The sequence below is a fragment of the Rhinichthys klamathensis genome, unplaced genomic scaffold (assembly GCF_029890125.1).
Source record: "Rhinichthys klamathensis goyatoka isolate OS25496 unplaced genomic scaffold, OSU_Roscu_1.1 h1tg000121l_1, whole genome shotgun sequence".
NCBI classification, from domain to species: Eukaryota; Metazoa; Chordata; class Actinopteri; order Cypriniformes; family Leuciscidae; genus Rhinichthys; species Rhinichthys klamathensis.
The window spans coordinates 1,055,732-1,071,371 of record NW_026606658.1 but is presented as its reverse complement, the minus strand read 5'-3'; the positions used below and the strand labels follow the sequence as shown (position 1 = coordinate 1,071,371).

At 39.8% G+C, this 15,640-nt stretch overlaps 2 protein-coding genes across 3 annotated transcripts in view; one reads left to right on the top strand and one right to left on the bottom strand.

Annotated features, from left to right (window-relative positions):
* The first annotated feature begins 1,307 nt into the window (after positions 1 to 1,307).
* Positions 1,308 to 6,395, top strand: cbx7b (chromobox homolog 7b). Its single transcript, XM_056255461.1, has 6 exons — positions 1,308 to 1,650; positions 2,334 to 2,377; positions 2,614 to 2,679; positions 2,765 to 2,831; positions 2,924 to 3,200; positions 5,788 to 6,395. The coding sequence occupies exons 1-6, from the start codon at positions 1,483 to 1,485 to the stop codon at positions 5,985 to 5,987; spliced, it is 822 nt and encodes a 273-aa protein (XP_056111436.1). The 5' UTR covers positions 1,308 to 1,482; the 3' UTR covers positions 5,988 to 6,395.
* Positions 6,396 to 7,245: 850 nt separating this feature from the next.
* Positions 7,246 to 15,640, bottom strand: part of ep300a (E1A binding protein p300 a) — a 32,293-nt gene continuing 23,898 nt past the window's right edge. For both annotated transcript variants that reach the window (XM_056255456.1, XM_056255457.1), the window contains exons 21-31: positions 15,186 to 15,242; positions 15,016 to 15,093; positions 14,846 to 14,913; positions 14,552 to 14,702; positions 14,192 to 14,338; positions 13,984 to 14,097; positions 13,702 to 13,867; positions 13,349 to 13,516; positions 13,101 to 13,262; positions 12,626 to 12,907; positions 7,246 to 12,327 (exon numbers count right to left, since the gene is read on the bottom strand). In XM_056255456.1, coding sequence (XP_056111431.1) covers positions 9,358 to 12,327; positions 12,626 to 12,907; positions 13,101 to 13,262; positions 13,349 to 13,516; positions 13,702 to 13,867; positions 13,984 to 14,097; positions 14,192 to 14,338; positions 14,552 to 14,702; positions 14,846 to 14,913; positions 15,016 to 15,093; positions 15,186 to 15,242 — 4,363 coding nt within the window. In that variant the 3' untranslated portion in view covers positions 7,246 to 9,357. The remainder of the gene's footprint in view (positions 12,328 to 12,625; positions 12,908 to 13,100; positions 13,263 to 13,348; positions 13,517 to 13,701; positions 13,868 to 13,983; positions 14,098 to 14,191; positions 14,339 to 14,551; positions 14,703 to 14,845; positions 14,914 to 15,015; positions 15,094 to 15,185; positions 15,243 to 15,640) is intronic.

Genomic DNA, 15,640 nt, shown 5'->3' with positions numbered 1-15,640 from the left:
TGTGGGATAGACAGTGAAGGTGGACTCGTCAGAGAACAATATATGTTTTACGTTGTCTACAGCCCAAGATTTCCTCTGCTGGCACCACTGAAATCATCATTTGGCATTGGCACGAGTGACCAAAGGTTTGGCTATAACAGCCTGGCAACGAATATTGACTTCTGACAGACAGTTTTGGTGGAAACAGGAGTCGAGGTGCGCATTTAGATCTTAAGTGAGTTGGGCAGCTGTGGTTTAATGTTTTCTGGATACAGTCTGGGTTATTACCCAGACATCCCTTTCAGACAGCTTCCTCTTGCGTCGACAGTTACTCCTGTGGGATGTGGTTCGTCCTTTGTGGTGGTATGCCGACATTACCCTGGATATCATGGCTCTCGATACACCACAATGACTTGCTGTCCTGGTCATAGATGAGCCAGCGAGACACGCACCAACAATTTGTCCTCTTTTGAACTCTGATATGTCTCCCATTATGTTGTGTGCATTATTGTACAGCTGTGCTATTGCTCTACTCATTTTACATTCCATCAATAAGAGCAGAGTGGGAAGGTTGAATTAGCAAAGACTGGCCAGTGGCCACCAGGCATCGCATAATATTCAGTGTCCAACCCCTCTATATCATGGTTTCCACAAAAATATTTTGCAGCACAACTGTTTTCAACATTGATGAGAAATGTTTCTTGAGCACCAAATCGACATATTGGTAACACTTTATTTTAATGTGTCCTTGTTACACGTTACATGATGTATTTACAATAGTAATAACTATAAATTAGGCATAATTACATGTAACTAACCCTAAACCAAACCCTGATCCTAACCATATAGTAAGTACATGTAGTTAATTAATATTACCTAGTACTTAAATGTATAATTACACTGCAACTGCACGTTAAAAAAAATAAAGTGTAACCGCCATATTAGAATTATTTCTGAAGGATCATGTGACACTGAGGACTGGAAAATTCAGCGTTGCCATCACAGGAATAAATGACTTTTTTGAAATATATTAAAATAGTGATTTTAAATTGTAACAATATTTCACAATATTATTTCTGATCAAATAAATGCAAATAGCATAAGAAACATTGTTTTTCAGAAACAGGTAACGTTATAGATCTTTGGATAGGAGAGATTAGATTCCAGTTGCCCATGGATAACATTGTAATGCTTTTGTAATACACATTAATGTCTTTCTTTTCTCTATTTCATAATTGGAATCTGAAAAGCGGCATAAATCACATACATCCTGAGTGAAACAAAACTAATGTGGCACCTGGTTTATCCAACCAACAGTGGCGCAAGTCAATCCGCTGTGTGGCGCACGGGGGCGCGCTGCGCGCTGCAGATGTGTCGCAGATTTAAAAAGTCACTGACTGTACTCATCTAGTACAAGGAAATGGAGCAGTGCAAAGAATAAAATACTGAATTGTAAACAAGGCAGCGGAAGAGAGGGAACGTGTGCAGCCATTATAACTGTGCATGGGATTTGCACATCACATTTATTTTAACGACAAGAAAGAAAAATACAAAGATACATTGACAGCTACTTCATTATTTTTTAGAGGAATAACTTTACCAATGGAACTCTCGGCAATCGGCGAGCAAGTGTTCGCTGTGGAATCAATCATAAAGAAAAGACTTAGAAAGGTAAGTGACATGCGCGTGTAGCTGTGCGTTTGTTGACAGTTAAATCCTAGCCCGCTGCACACATACAACATGTTAAAGGGGCGAGGACTCACACACGTCTCCTTACAACAACGTGGAAGTGTGTGTAGTCTAATAACTTCGATGATGACGCATGTCGCACAGCACGCTTTTGGAATTGGGTGGTGATCCTATTCGTAGGCATGGAGACTACGCAGTTTTATTTTCCTTTGGGGATCTATAACTAATGTTTATTGTAAAGTTTGGCCATTTTGATACAGAATATGAGATTTATTTGATCTTAAAACAGCATGTGAGGTTATTGGTGTGAGCAGACGTAGATTTCAATGACTTCTAATTAACAACTAATATTAAAATATGCATTCAGCTTAAAATGACGCGCGTTAAATGACCGTTACTTTTATCCTCATATGTAAGATGTCAGGACTGTATTAAAATAAAAAGGAGGAGCTGTTAGTTTATGGGTTGTCCCTTCATAATTCTATATGACGCAAGCGTATAATTACGTAATCGCACACGTTCGAGACAAAAAACAAAACAATCGTTAGAAATGTGTAGAGAAACATTTTATTAATGTTAACTGATGATATAATATCACCAGATATTTTATTTTAATATAATGAAAATATTTATTAAGCATTGATTTATATTTATTTATGTTTAAGGGTCATGTGGAGTATTTATTGAAGTGGAAGGGCTGGCCTCCAAAGTAAGTATTTTATTATTATTATTATTATTATTATCATTATCATTATTAGCCCTTTTTAAATAACAAGGACAATGACAGAATAAGCATTATTTTTAAATGTCTTAAATGATCCTTTTGTGTATGTTTTTTTTTTTCATTTAGTTTTTACAATTATTTCTCTAGCAGCTGTGGTATTTATTTACATGTCATGTCAATGTGAATATGTGACCTTTTTTAATGTTTTTATAATTTCAAAGGTACAGCACATGGGAGCCAGAGGAGCACATCCTAGACCCTCGACTGGTTTTAGCATATGAGGAAAAGTGAGCAATTATAAAAATGAAAAATCCTTGTTCTTTGACCACTAGCGTTTGAATTCATCACACTGCATTTTCTAATTGCACACAGAGAACAGAAAGACAGATCAGTGGGGTGGCGTAAAAGAGGGCCAAAACCGAAAAGACTTCTCGTGCAGGTAATGACCCCTAAAACATCTTCATTTCTGTGACTGTTTCCCTGCTTAACTGTCATTAAAGGCATGTCTATCCAAATATTGCTCTCTCAAAGAGGAACATTTACGCAATGGATCTACGCAGCACACACAAATTGACCCGGTCGCTTGACCCAAGGCTCCAGTCCTCAGGGACTTGTATATATCGACGATTAGCCCACCACAAGAAAAAGAAGAAAACATCCAGAGAGACTTCTGAGGAAGAATGGGATAGAAGGGATGAAGAAGAAGATGATGATGATGATGATGATGATGATGAGGGGGTTATGGAGGAGGAAGAGGAGGAGGACACAAGACCAGAAGGAACTAAAACTGGCAGCAATACTTTAAACAGTAAGTATGCTAGTTGGCCAAAGGGCAGACATAGGCAAGACTGCAGTGTTCTTTGTCAGCCTTATAGAAAAAACTGTCCTAACATTAGTTCAGAACATCACGCAAACAGTTCTTTTTGAACAGATCCATAAACTAGCAGGGGCATCATGCAACTATATATATATTTAAAGCAGCACTAAGTAGGAATTCCGTTTTTGTCAAACAGCGACCCCTAGAGTCGCTGTGGAGTACTTGTACTGTCGTGAATAGCACTCACGCAGAGATGGCTCGCACTCACGGCCGGATTCCCTCCCCCTGTACACCGGTACCTGTTCAGTAGGATGGAAGCTGTAACGAGTAGAAATAAGGTATGGCCCCTTTAAGAGCTGCGCGCGCCCTGTTTAACTGTCGGCAGTCTGTATTGTATGTGCGCCTCGAACACCACATGTATACGGCGCCGGGTTATTTCTGTTTGATGCTCATTTTATCAGAATTTTATCAGATCTGTTTTTTGTCGTAAAGCAATTCGCTACCTCGCGAGATCTGATATCACACGATACTTCCTAACACTGAGGAACTGAGTGTTAGGAAGCCCGCCGGCCCAAAGTTGCAAGGGTGGTTTTGCGGCTCACAGGCACCAGGGGGGTGCGAGACGACCACCATTCAACACGAAATCAGTAATATAAACATTACAATGACTCCAAAGCTGTTCGGTTAAAGTCGGCATGAAACGGAAGTTGAGATTGTCATTTTTTTTTACTTGTTGTGACGTATATCCGAGTGAAACGGCTTTTGAAATTAGAAAAAAATGTAGGGCGGGGCTTGATTTCATCCTTCGGGAATGGATTGGATCGTTGGAGGTTGGGCGTTGCAAACAAAATGAAGGCAGATTTGAATGTATCTTCTCTGAGAGGCGGTGCACCGATAGCCGCACCCTCATCAACTCTGGCCGCACCCTTTCACCATTGCACGTGACCGAAAGAGAAGAGTGGTCGTTTCGAGGGGGGAGGGGGGAGGGAGGGGTAATGTATTTGATTAAAGATTATAAGGGTACATGAATTTAAAAAAAAATAATGAAGTGCACAGATAAATCATTTATAATAAACACTACAATATTACATATAAAAAGAAGATTTGTCAAATTTGATTTCATGCCGACTTTAAGGTAAAAAAGTTACTTAGTTCACCTTTAAAGGGGTGGTTGATTATGATTTCACTTTTCTAACTTAAGTTAGTGTGTAATGTTGCTGTTTGAGCATAAACAACATCTGTAAAGTTACAATGCTCAGAGTTCAAAGCAAAGGGAGATATTTGCTTTTAAAGAGATTCCTTTTTAAGGACTAACAAAAGACTACATGACATTCCTTCCGGGTTAGTGACATCACCAATCCTAGAATTTACATAAACCCCGCCCCCGGAACACGATTTATAGATTATCAAAACAGAATATGCTAATCAATGACTAGAAGATAACCACATAAGCTACATAAATTCATCAACTAACCATTCAGAAATGTCCTGTTGCTTCTACATGTTGTCACTTCTTCTTGAGTCTCTCCATCCTTGTCTGACTCGGTTTGAACATAAAAGGCACGTTTTAGAAATTTTCAGTGCATGTCTGCGCGGTAAAAGGACACTGTTGAAGCTCCGCCCTCTGTGCCAAGAGCAGCAGGTCATTTGCATTTAAAGGAACAGACACAAAACGGTGCGTTTTTGCTCACCCTCAAAAAGTGACAATTTTAACATGCTATATAAAAATATCTGTGGGGTATTTTGAGCTAAAACTACACATACACACTCTGGGGACATCAAAGACTTATTTTACATCTTGTGAAAAGTGCATTATACCACCCCTTTAAATTACTCCTTTGTTGTTGTTGTTGTTGTTGTTGTTTTTGAAGGGCACCAGTGGCAGTCTTGGCTCAATTGTTGCTGTAGGCAAAGTAATACTTTTCGCCAAATAACAGGGTTTAACTCTTGCAAGTGAAATAAAACTATTGTAAAGTAAAATAATACAATTTAAATTTATTTTACAGTACAGTTGTATTGCAACAATATTACTGTCATAGGGATACTGCTACTACCACTATATACCAATATATTATAAAAGTATATTCATCATTATTATTATTATATTTATTATTAAAAGTACAAGTACAAGTCAATGCAAAGACTTTTTACTCTGTTCAATTTGGACACTGAAAATTGGTAAATTAATTATGGGTATTAATTTACAGACTTGCTAAAAACGACATGTAGTGTGCAAATTTGCTTAATTAATTACATTTAAATTAAAGTAAAAATACTTTATTAGCTGAAAAACAAAGTGTGGAATTTTGGACACTTCATGCACTCAACTGTCGCAGCTTTCCTTACATAGCAGAGGGAAGAGGCAATCAGACTCTGATGCTGGATGACAAAATAACCTTTTAAAATTCACTCCAGACGGTAGCTAAACAGCCACGCAGGGATTTAAAAGATTAACTTAAATGTCTAAAAGAATCTAAAACAGTATCTCTTAAAACGCTAGATTGTTCTCAATCATGATTCTTAAACATTTATATCACATGAAGGTGTAAATATGTGCAAATTCTACTCTGTGTTTCAGAGCATGTCAGGAGGGGAGCCTGGAGTCCAACCACTGAATCAGAGGCAATGACAATATCTCCTTTATCTGAGGACTGGAGTCCAGTTATGGGCCCAGAGGAGGTAACTGTGACAGATATCACCATCAACTCACTGACTGTGACTTTTAGAGAGGCTTTGGTAGCAAGGGGGTTCTTCAGGAGCTGGGAGCTGGAGATCTGACATTACAGAGACTGAGGATGGTGTGAGCCATCAGAGGGGGAAAGGGAATCGGTACATCCATTTTTTTATTTTTTGCTTTGATTATGCGCTTGCACAACTTCCACCACTGTTTCAGACTACATTTATTTGCACTATTAGTTCTAATCAAGTTAAAACATTTCAGGATTGTGATTGCAATCAATCACAGTGACAATGATTCAATTAATTACAATCCTGATAGTATTATGAGATTTTGAAGTTGTATTGGCCATGAAACAAATCTGATTTTGCCATGTGTTGTAGTTTACAGATTCAACTAGCCGAGAAAAGCTTGATTTAGTCTGGTCATGTACTTACATTAAATTATAATGCTGGTACAGAGTAATTTGCACAACTAAATATTCTGAAAAGCCAATCTATCACAAATATGTCCATACATATACACATTAGATATATGTATACGTGATATACTTGGTCAACATATATATTATTCTAATCTTGACCTTAAATTGCATACCTCGTATGCAGTAAATAAAAATTAGTGGTCTCCCAATACTTAAAATGTGTAAAATACAACTTCTGAAAAGCATTTCAACACTGTGTGCCATCTTTGAGACTTAATAAACAATATTGTGGTGTGAAAAAGTTTTATTTGTCATTGCACAATGTTCTACTTTTAGTGTGTATGTGTGTGAAATAAAGTTGCATTTTTTTCCAACACTATTGCTTGCTAATATCTCATATCTATCAGTGTTTGTGCAATTTTTGACATGTTCCTTGGTCCTCTTGTGTATATTCTTGCCAAGTATGACTCTGCACCATCTTGAACAGTAGTCTACAATGTTAGATTTAACTTGACTGCTGTTAATCTTTGGTGTTATTTTAGTCCAAGATGATAACTGAGACCTGAAGACATTTTTCTATATTGAGGTGAATGTATATTTAGCCTCTATGAATGTCAATCTCTGGAAGCTCAACTGTTTAGTATCTGACTTCATGTGACCTGTATACATTTGATAAACTGTCTGTGCCAAATGTTCGTGGTTGCTTTTTGCTATTCAGAGTATTTGCACTTTAAAATGGAAAACCTGGTATTATGATGTCATAAATAAATAAAACTTTGGTGTAACTGTATCATCAATTACAAATGCTTTTTTTATATATTTAATCATCAATGCGTGGTACTATGGATTGATAAACTTTGTTTCAAGCCATCTTGGTTTGACATTGTTTTAGCTCCACTTCTACAATGTAAGAATTACACCACACCAAAAGCCAATTATTTTTGAATGGTGCAAACATATTTTAATGTACAATTAAATAATTGGCAAAACGTCTGACCACCATAATAAATTTTAAAAAGAACAGCCAGCCAACCAAACAAACAAACAAACAAACAGTAAAACTACTGAAATCAGAGCAACAGTTTTTGCTCCTCTCAGCAAGCACCAAAGTGTTGGCAAGAGAAAAGTGGTCAAAACTAGGATCCATAAAACTATATGATTGGTTTTCCAGTCCGTTTTAGAAAAGAATAACAAAAATAAACTTACAGATCAAAGCAAATTGCCATGGTTTGTACAGTGAATCATAATCTGTATACTTCTATACGCACTCACAAGACATTTCCTCAAAATGCCATATTACTCATTATTCCCAAAGAGGGATGTATATGGTATAACAGCAGTGTCATGTTGCATCATCAATATCTTTGAAAAAGTGTAATTCAATATCAACTTTTGAATTAGCTTCAAGTTTTTTATTCTCAAAAATAAAATTAAATATATCTATCTATATTTATAAAACAAATATTGTTCTCCTCATTTTTATAAAATAAGTCTAAACGCCGTATTGCCTCTGTGTAGTCATCCAGCACCCCTTTAACCAAGAGAAAACAATTCATTTATAGGTCGTCATATACCATCAAAAAGACCATCCACTTCCTTATCTAAAACTATTTGTCTCTTCCTTTCTGTATTTGTGCACAGGATGAAGATATGACAGACAGTGTTGGTTTAGTAGACACTAATGAAATCCTTGTAATGAAGTACACATACAAAGGCGCATTGGTGCTTGTCTGATTTGAGCTCCATTTATGTAGAAAAAAATCTCACAGGTTAAGTGTAAGCTGCCCAGAGTTCTTCAGCTCAAAGCATCTTGAATCAAGAAGAAACATCTGTCCATTTACCTCCATTCACACACATATATATATATATATATATATATATATATTTTTACAAAGACATTTCATTTTCAGTAATTTATTTTCAGTTCAGAATTTTCTTTATACATTAAGGAGATCACTTAAATCCCAAAGTTCAGAACACTAGAGATGTGCGTGAAGAGTCAGAACAACAATTCCTTACTGGAGAGACGGGGAGAGAAAAGAGGACTTGGGAGTCGATGGAAGAGGGTAGTTCAAGGTGATTACTTGCAAAATCCATAATCCCTTATCAGCATTTGGTCTTCTCAGTAGAGATCACTGCACTGTCCTACGCACACCTGTAGTATCAATCAGGTTCCATTACTGAGGAGGAGGGCATAGTGAAAACATTCATGGGACAGGGTGTATGAGGGTGGGAAAACTGCGACATGCATAGGAGGACAGATATTTCCCATGCAACAAGCCATCAGAAAACACATTATCGTTTCCCAAACGCTATCAAAACTTCATTTAAGCCCCAACCACCCCTCAAAAAAGCAAAAAAAAAAAAAAAAAAATAAGAATATAAATTCATCCATTTATAGTCAGGTTCTATCACTAACAAAAATATACTCTTCAAGAATTGTAGGAGATTCAAATAGCATATGCCATCAACTGTCCAAAACAAAAGAACAAGAAAATATCTATTAGCCAACCAAAAGAGCTGAGTAATAAATAACAGTTATTACCAATGCCAATCATTACATTTGTGAGAATAATTCTAATACTCTCCAAAACTGATGACATTTTTGACTATTTAGAGGAAAAAGAAAACAAAATAGTCCATTTTGTTTACGCATTTTGCTTTTTAATTTCATGCCACTTTTAAAATCTTAAAAAATATCTATAAAAAAAGGCAGACTTCTTCACCCCAAAAATATTTCTGGTCATATACCAAGAGGAAATATTTCCCATCCCTTAACCCAAAACCCTTTGAACACAATTGGCAAAAAATATATTTATATATTTTTATATATTAACAGCAATAACTTACCATTCATTTAACTTAATTTGTTGACTTGCACATGTAGTATCTCCCATAGGAAGTTCAGTTCTTTTCAATTACATAAGAAAAATATTAAATAATAATAATAATAATAGTAATAATAATACTATCGATGACAGCCTTTGTAAATCCTAGATCTGCTACCAAACTCTGGCAATCAGGACAGTTCTTTGAGCTCTGCAACATTACATCAAATCTAACGAGTGATTCATGTTCGACCCCATATCTTGGTTATTTGTCATCATGTCATTTGTCCCTTGCCCATGCAAGGCTCCCATCCCACCTAGCTGTGAAAGCATGGCACTCTGGTCTGCTCCAAATGAGCCCTGGTCCATCGCATTAGCCTGTTGCTGCTGTTGGGATGTCAGCGGTTGTTGCTGTGGAGGGTGCACAGCAGCCATGCCACTGTGATGCTGAGGATGGTGACCTGGGTGAGGGGACCCGGTCTGGGTCTGGGGCGAGATGTGATGAGGTGATGGCTGAGGCTGCAAGCGAGGAGATGGACTAGAGTTTGGCGGCTGTGACTGGGGACGAGGCGAAGGCTGGGGTGAGCGGACCTGGTTGCTTAGGGAATTAGGCAACTGTTGGCCCTGCAAATGGGGAGACTGGGACATCTGTTGCTGGGGCTGCTGAGGGCTCATGGGATTGTGTTGAGCAGGAGATCCTCCTCCTAGGTGTGACTGTTGCTGCTGGAGGAGCCGTTGCTGCAAAGCTTGCTGAAGCATGGCCGGAGATTGTGAACCCATGGGAGCGGATTGCATCGGTTGCTGCTGGAGGGAACCACCGCCTCCAGGACCACCATCAGAACCTTGAAGTCCTGCCATAGCACTCTGCTGCTGCTGCTGCATCTGGAGTTGCTGATGCTGCAGTCTCTGTTGCAAAGCAGCTGCAACCTGCTGATGGGACACAGACCCAGAGTAGTTTTGCTGGGTCCCAGGCTGGGTCCCTCCCTGCTGCTGTTGAAGACCGCCAGGCTGAGGTTGACCAGGCTGCTGTGAGGGCATTCCAGACTGGCCAAGATAACCCTGCTGCTGGGATGGTTGAGGATGCTGAAACTGAGCATGGTTTCCCATATGTTGCTGTTGCTGCTGCTGTTGTTGTTGCTGCTGCAGTTGTTGTTGTTGCTGCTGCAGTTGTTGCTGCTGCTGCTGCTGCAGTTGTTGCTGCTGCAGTTGCCGCCTCATCATTTCTCTGAACTGGGGGGAGATGTTAGACATGTTGGCACCCTGATTGGGCATAACACCTTGTTGTTGTTGTTGTTGTTGTTGCTGCTGCTGCTGTTGTTGTTGTTGTTGCTGCTGCTGTTGCTGTAACGCTGCCATTTGCTGTTGTTGCTGCAAATTTCCACTCATCATAGACCGTTGTTGAAGTTGCTGCTGCTGCTGAAGCTGATTCATTGGCATGCTATTTCCTTGTGCCATATGCATACTTCCTTGAACTGCCCCAGGATTTGCATTCATTTGCTGGCCATCGATAATTCCTGGACCTCCACCGGGTCCTCCTGGTACACCCACACCTCCTGCTCCAGGCCCTCCTCGACCAAGGTACCTAGGAACTCGTTGCCTGATAAAGGTTGCCATGAGCTGAGGGTTTGAACGTAGTATATTCAGGACTTGCTGTTGTTGATGGGGTGAGTTGGGTAACCTTAAGGTTTTTACGAGTTCCATTAAGGCAGCCTGAGAGTGACTTCCAGGGCCAGCACCTGCAAGTGCGGCCCCTCCTTGGCCACTCATCATACCCATTAGACCTGAATGCCCTTGTTGCTGCTGTTGAACAACTCCCTGCTGCTGCTGTTGTTGAGGTGCAACCATTCCTTGCAGACCCATTTGGTTCATTACCCCAGGTCTCTGCTGAGGAGGCATGCCAGGACCAGTCCACGGCTGCTGTGGCGTCCCCTGAAGTTGGGGTGCTCCTTGCTGGGCCTGCTGCAACTGGACTTGAGGGAGCTGAGTCTGAGTTCCTGTCTGGTGCTGCTGCATACCTGTTGTAATCATTCCCTGCTGCTGATCCATGTGAGTTCGTGCCACTGCTGCTTGTGTCTGGGATGTAATTCCCTGAGGTCCAACCATTGCAGCTGCAGGAAGGTTCATGCCCATCTGGCTTTGTGTCTGGGGACCCTGATGCAGACCATGTGGAGGCATCATGCCAGGAGCTTGGTTTCTTTGCAGGATCTTTTGCTGAGCCATTTGCCGTTGAGTCTCTGCGACTCGTTGAATTTTCATGGCAATTTCAACTGCAGCAGGTGGAGGGCCAGGTTGTTGATGTTGCGGCAACACAGGCTGCCCTAGGCTCGACTGTTGCTGTTGAGGGAAGCCGCCTGGCACCATTCCTGGCTTTCCCATTGACTGAGAGAGTGGAGAGGAGCCTGGAGGTCTTTGCACATATGGAGGAAGGTTGTTGGCATGCTGAAGATGCTGAACTGATGTTTGCTGCTGTTGCTGTGGGATCATGGGCTGTTGCAGGGAGTTCATCATCCCACCACTACCAGACATTTGCTGGTACTGATGGGCCATCCCTGCCAACTGCTGTTGCTGCTTTGATGGAACACCTCCAACCCCAGGTTGAGTTGCTGGAGGCTGGCATAGCTGAGTGGGCGTCTGTGGGGTAGGAGGTTGACTGCTTGGTGTTGGTGTGCTCGGACCAGTAGTACTACTGTTCCCCGGAGATGGCAGCCCACCACTGCCTCCTGGAAGCTGCTGGCCTGTCCTTTGCATGCTAGCCATTCTTCTACGCACCATCTGGGCCTGCTGTAGTCTGTGCTGGAGCTGTTGTTGTCGCAGTTTCTGCTTGATGTTGAGGCAGAATGGCACAGGACACTTGTTCTCTTGGCAGTGTTTTGCATGGTAACAACAGAGTGCGATGAGCTGCTTGCAAATAGGACAACCACCATTGGTTTTGCGCTTGCAGCCTTTGGTATGTTGAACTACACGTTTCATTTTCTGACAAGATGGAAGTGAGCAGTTGGCATTGCGGCACTGGCAAGCATGTACCAGAGACTGGATGCACCGCTGAATACTGAGACGCCGTGAGTCTCCAGGATTCTGCGTTGAGGAAGCAGCCTGACTGTTGCTTTCGTCGTCCAACCCTAAGCCCAGTTTCTCCATCTTGTGCTCGTGACCTTTTGTATTGTAGCAAGTGATGCAGAGATCAAAGTCCTGTGGAGAAGTTAGAAAAATCATTAAATGGCAAAGTTTTTGTACTGTACAAAAGGACATCATTTACCAGCATTAAGTACGACTGATTATTTTTATAACTGCGGTGACCAGACACTGCTTTTCCTGACACAAGTTTTGAGTAATTCAGGATAATGCAAAAAAAATTGAGTCTGTCCTGAGAAAAACTGGTTATCTTCTCATGCCATCTAAGCTTTACACATACAACAAATAAAAATGGCATAAGATCACATCGAAAATCATTACTATCTCCCCACTCCTCCCATTCTATAGTCCTCACCTCACACACAGTGCAATGGAAGCGAGTTTCAACATGGTGCTTGCACACATTGCAGGTATACACAAAGCGGTCCTGGCTCTGGTTGTGCAGTTCAACCAGCATGCACATAGTGCTCCATTTGGAGCGCCGCATTGAAGAAAACTCCAGGTGTTTATCCCGTGCAAGTGTTAGGAAGGCATCACGACCATCCATCAAATCACACGCCATCAAAGGATCCGTGTCAACAATGGGCAGGAGAGCATTGGAATTGGGTGCTGCAATCAGCCGGATAACAAAGAACACCTTGGGGGAAAAAAAATGTTGGATTAAATTTTTTTTTTTATGAAATATGAAATATGTTGAACATTGTCAAGTGTGGTGGCATCCTATTCAGTATCTTTTGTACAAACGCTAAATGTTTGACCATGTACCTTGATTAAACTAAATCATAGTGAAGGACAAAAAAGCTGAAATCAGGCATTAGTCTTCTTCATACCTCTTTGTGCTTTTCCATTGTGGCATAGAGTTTCTGTGAAAGGTCATTGGACACATTTGGCATCCCCGGCTTCTTTTTGTTGGCTCGGCTTAAACTGCTCTTGTTCTTGCTCGTCTTCTTGTTGTTCTTTTTCTTGGCATTTTTGCTGTCACCTTTTGTTGTCTGGAGAAACAAAGAGAAGTTTTGTTGTGTGAAAGCACTTTTAGAAGGTAACAAAACCTGAGATGAATAAGAGATTAAAGACTAACATCAACACTCTCATTGGATGTGCTGTTCTCCTCCCTCTTCCTTTCCTCCTCTTCTTGCTCCAGTTCTTTTATACTCTCTTCAAGCACATTGGGCCAGAAATCACCCTCAAAATAGGGCAGTTCTTTGGCGCTGGTGAGACGATCCTCTGTTGCCTGTTTGAAGATGTCCTGTAAAAAAATGTTTAAAAAATAAATAAAAATGTATATTATATATATATATATATATATATATATATATATATATATATATATATATATATACACACACATACTAAAAATATACTGTATACTGGAAAAAAATATATACATTTCAAATACAAAATGTTTACAAGAACACAATGTTTAAATTGTACCTTATAGTCATGCACGATGCGCTCTGCTACGGCTTTATCCAGCATCTTTTTATACCACTCCTGCAACCGCTTGGGCTTGGGTATCTTCTGGTCTGCAGGGTGACAGTGGAAGATGTAATCATCTCCTTCACTAGGAGGGCAAGCCCAGATGTGTCCTGTGGTAAACCTAAGAAAAACAAAATCCAAAAACTTTTAATTCAAAATTTCACAAGGCAAAAATAGTGAACATCTATTAAAGTAAAAATACTGCTGAAACAGTAGGACAGGGGAGTATCATCTTACCCTTGTTTTCTGACATACTCCAGATATCCTATAAGAATCTCATGGTACACGCCTGTTCTCAGACAGCGTGGCTGAAAGAAGTGGACACTGTCCAGGTAGGATATGTAAACTCGTCTAGAGGATTGAGGATAAGAAAAAGTAAGAAAGTTTAGCAGGAAATAAAAACAGGCCCATCAAATAATAATAAGAGCAATTACATATGCCTGACCTTTGATTAGGGGGTGGACAATCTGAGCCATACTCTTGCACGTGCATCCCAAAAAAGCAGACATCAACACCATCGACATCCTCAAATGCAAATAAAGCTTTCGTTCTGTATGGGAAAGACTCTGACATCTCTCCACTATCCACAAACCTGTGAAAAGGAATCCAAGCAGACAAACAAGCAATGCTAAAAGTCTGCATGGGAGGTATATTACATTATAAATCAGAGTAAACAAATGAGGCTTCACGGCAAGAATATAAATTACAAAATGTGTATTAAAGTAACTATTCTTGAAATGTCCAACAGATAAATGTGTTGTATTGTACATTAAACAAGTGTCTGTTCTTAATCATCCTGTCTGACCTAGACTTCATGCCTGGTTTGACTTCCACCACTTTGTCCGAGACATGAACAACACGAACAGTAACTTCACCAGACTCTGGGTGATTATGCCGCTTCAGAAAGTCATTAACCCGTGTTTCCAAGTAGATGCCTAGTTTGGTGTGTGGAAGCCCTGAGAAAAAAAAAAAAGAAGAAAAAAAGAAAAAGAAAAGCTGTTTAAATGTCATTACTAGTTAGATTATCAGTGAGAAGAAAATACATGGAGAAGATTTGACAACTTGTAATTTAATAAAACACTGAAATGGAACCACATACTTTTAGAGGCATATTTATTCTCTTTACGGGTCTTGTTAGACTTCTTCAGACAACCATCACATACAAAGCTAAACGAGGGAAAAGAGAAAAAGGTAGGACACATGTTGGTGTTAGAAATACCTTTCAAAATCCACAATCAGTTGTATTCAATTTCAGTGCAGAAAACTCACCCTAATGGCCATATAGTGTCATGGTGCAAAACACAGATCTGATGCATCTTCCGACCACAATCCATACATTCCACAAATCTGCAGAGAAAAAAAAGAAAGAAAAAAAAGTATTAATCCTGATAATTTTGCTGAGATCACAAAACTTTAAATTAAAGGTTATATGGACTTACAGCTCAGGGTCGAGTGTGTCATTTTTCTTCTTTTCAAACTGATCCTTATTGATCGATCTAGAAATATATGCATATTGTAGCACAATTAAAACAGGAAAAGACTATGCAATATGAAAAGAGTTAATGTAACAAAACTTTAATGGAAATTAATTCAAAGGCCCCCTTTACATGGCAATTCACAAACATTTTCAGTGTTCAGATCGCAATCGGATGGCACTTTACTACATAATGCATTCTGAGTGCATATCATTTACACCTGATTTTTATGTTTGGATGGATACAACCACATTCTGGGGTGGCAAGGGACAGATTCTGGACACATTTAATGGATTAAATACTTGTCCTTCCTTTTTACTTGTGTAGTTGAATGCAGATAATAAGTTACTTAATCAGATAATGATTAAAAAGATCTGTCACAGACAGAACATGATGGGAAAATTTCCATTTTTATCAAT

Bases quoted from the DNA above. Each gene is read 5' to 3' on its own strand.
- cbx7b (XM_056255461.1), top strand. From the start codon at position 1,483: ATGGGATTTGCACATCACATTTATTTTAACGACAAGAAAGAAAAATAC. The intron at 2,378-2,613 runs GTAAGTATTTTA...ATAATTTCAAAG, and splicing joins TGGAAGGGCTGGCCTCCAAA to GTACAGCACATGGGAGCCAG. The intron at 3,201-5,787 runs GTAAGTATGCTA...TCTGTGTTTCAG, and splicing joins TGGCAGCAATACTTTAAACA to AGCATGTCAGGAGGGGAGCC.